Source organism: Odontomachus brunneus, unplaced genomic scaffold, assembly GCF_010583005.1.
Source record: "Odontomachus brunneus isolate Ranch 3 - 2012 unplaced genomic scaffold, Obru_v1 Obru_scaffold_806, whole genome shotgun sequence".
Classification (NCBI taxonomy): Eukaryota; Metazoa; Arthropoda; class Insecta; order Hymenoptera; family Formicidae; genus Odontomachus; species Odontomachus brunneus.
The window spans coordinates 1-1,538 of record NW_022640256.1 but is presented as its reverse complement, the minus strand read 5'-3'; the positions used below and the strand labels follow the sequence as shown (position 1 = coordinate 1,538).

Below are 1,538 nucleotides of genomic sequence, written 5' to 3'. Positions count from 1 at the left end.
TATATATATATATATATTGCATATCTCAATTACGTTACAACGTTGTTACAACGTTAAAGATGATGTAAAAATGACATTCTTAATACATTTTAAAACAAAAAATTTGCGGAATGCAAGTAGTGAAGATATACAGCTAATTATTATATATCTTAACGTAAGATATGAAATATTATTTAAATAGGAGGGTATACGAAAGATTATAGATATTAGTATACATTAAATATATACACCTAATCTTCGCCTGCTGGTATCGCATCTTCTAGCCTTTTGACAAATTTTACGCGCAATTCAGTAACGTTGTCGTTCTTAAGCTGATCTTGCACAAACCAACAGGCAATTTCCATTTGCACCATTTCGCAAGCACCTCTGAGTACACCGGTCAATATATTACAATATTTCAAGTTTAAACAATGGTCTGGTAATTCTACAAATTCAGTTAGAGGATTTGTCTCGAAGCATAAAGAAAATTCGTCGCCAGCTGGACTCCAATTCATGATTGTTGGTGTGATGCCGAGAAATATCTTAAAGCCACTCTGTATCTTCTCGGCAGTATCTCTGAAATCATAACATCGACCGGAACCTGTTCGTGCTAGAAAGTCTTCTATCAGTCGAATTCCCATGTTGTATCCCATTCTTTCCAACTGCTTGTTAACATCTTCTACATTCTCATAGTCTTTAAGCAATTGGGCCACAAGTGCACCATAAGTTAAAGTAAACAATTCAGAGTTCTGTAACACATAAGAAAACTCTATCTAACACACAAATACTGATATACACTAAGTTACTAATGACCAATTTGCTTATAAATTTTTAGTTTTGCACTTTAGATTAAACAATTACATGACCATAACCTCTAAACTGTACAACAAACTGTACAACACTCGTTTTATATTTAAAATTAATGCAAAATGATTAAGTATAATCTTTACTAATGATAAAACAATATTTTATAAGAAATTCAAAAGAAATAATACGACACTTGCCACTTTTTTTGCATCAAGTTTCGTTCCTGTTCGTGACATATTGACAATTGAGAAGATGAGCGGCACTGTGCGCCAAGTAGTACCTAATAATTATTCGTTTAAACCATTGAACTCATTTCCAAAATACGAAAGCGTAAACAAAAATTAAAAATTATGCAATTTTATTAAATAATTTATAGTAGAAAATAAAAGAAGATTATCTGCCTCTTATTATATTTCTTGAAATTATAAATTCCCCTGCTTCGTCCTTGAGTCGTACTATAAAATAAAAGATTATTTAATCTTCTTGTGAATTATGTTAATTAAAGTAAAAATAGTTCTTTGACCTGCCATTAAGATCTATTTGAAAATAAAAATTTGTCTAATCAGTTTTTAAGGCGTATTATTCGAAAATAAAAATCCGTCTGACTTATTATTCAGTCGTACTACGTGTTCGTTTTTTTTTTTAATTGAAATAAAGGGTGTACAATAAAAGTGTACAAGTCTAAGTACTAGCCTATCCGACTTCTAGATTACATACTTAAGATAAATAACATGTTTTCTCTAGAATTTTAT

The 1,538-nt window shown here is 30.4% G+C and overlaps 1 protein-coding gene across 1 annotated transcript; it reads right to left on the bottom strand.

The window, feature by feature from the left end:
* Positions 1 to 65: 65 nt before the first annotated feature.
* Positions 66 to 1,085, bottom strand: LOC116853770 (trafficking protein particle complex subunit 3). The gene is made up of 2 exons (XM_032834963.1): positions 984 to 1,085; positions 66 to 728 (listed from the first exon to the last, which is right to left on the bottom strand). The coding sequence occupies exons 1-2, from the start codon at positions 1,020 to 1,022 to the stop codon at positions 231 to 233; spliced, it is 537 nt and encodes a 178-aa protein (XP_032690854.1). The 5' UTR covers positions 1,023 to 1,085; the 3' UTR covers positions 66 to 230.
* Positions 1,086 to 1,538: the final 453 nt, after the last annotated feature.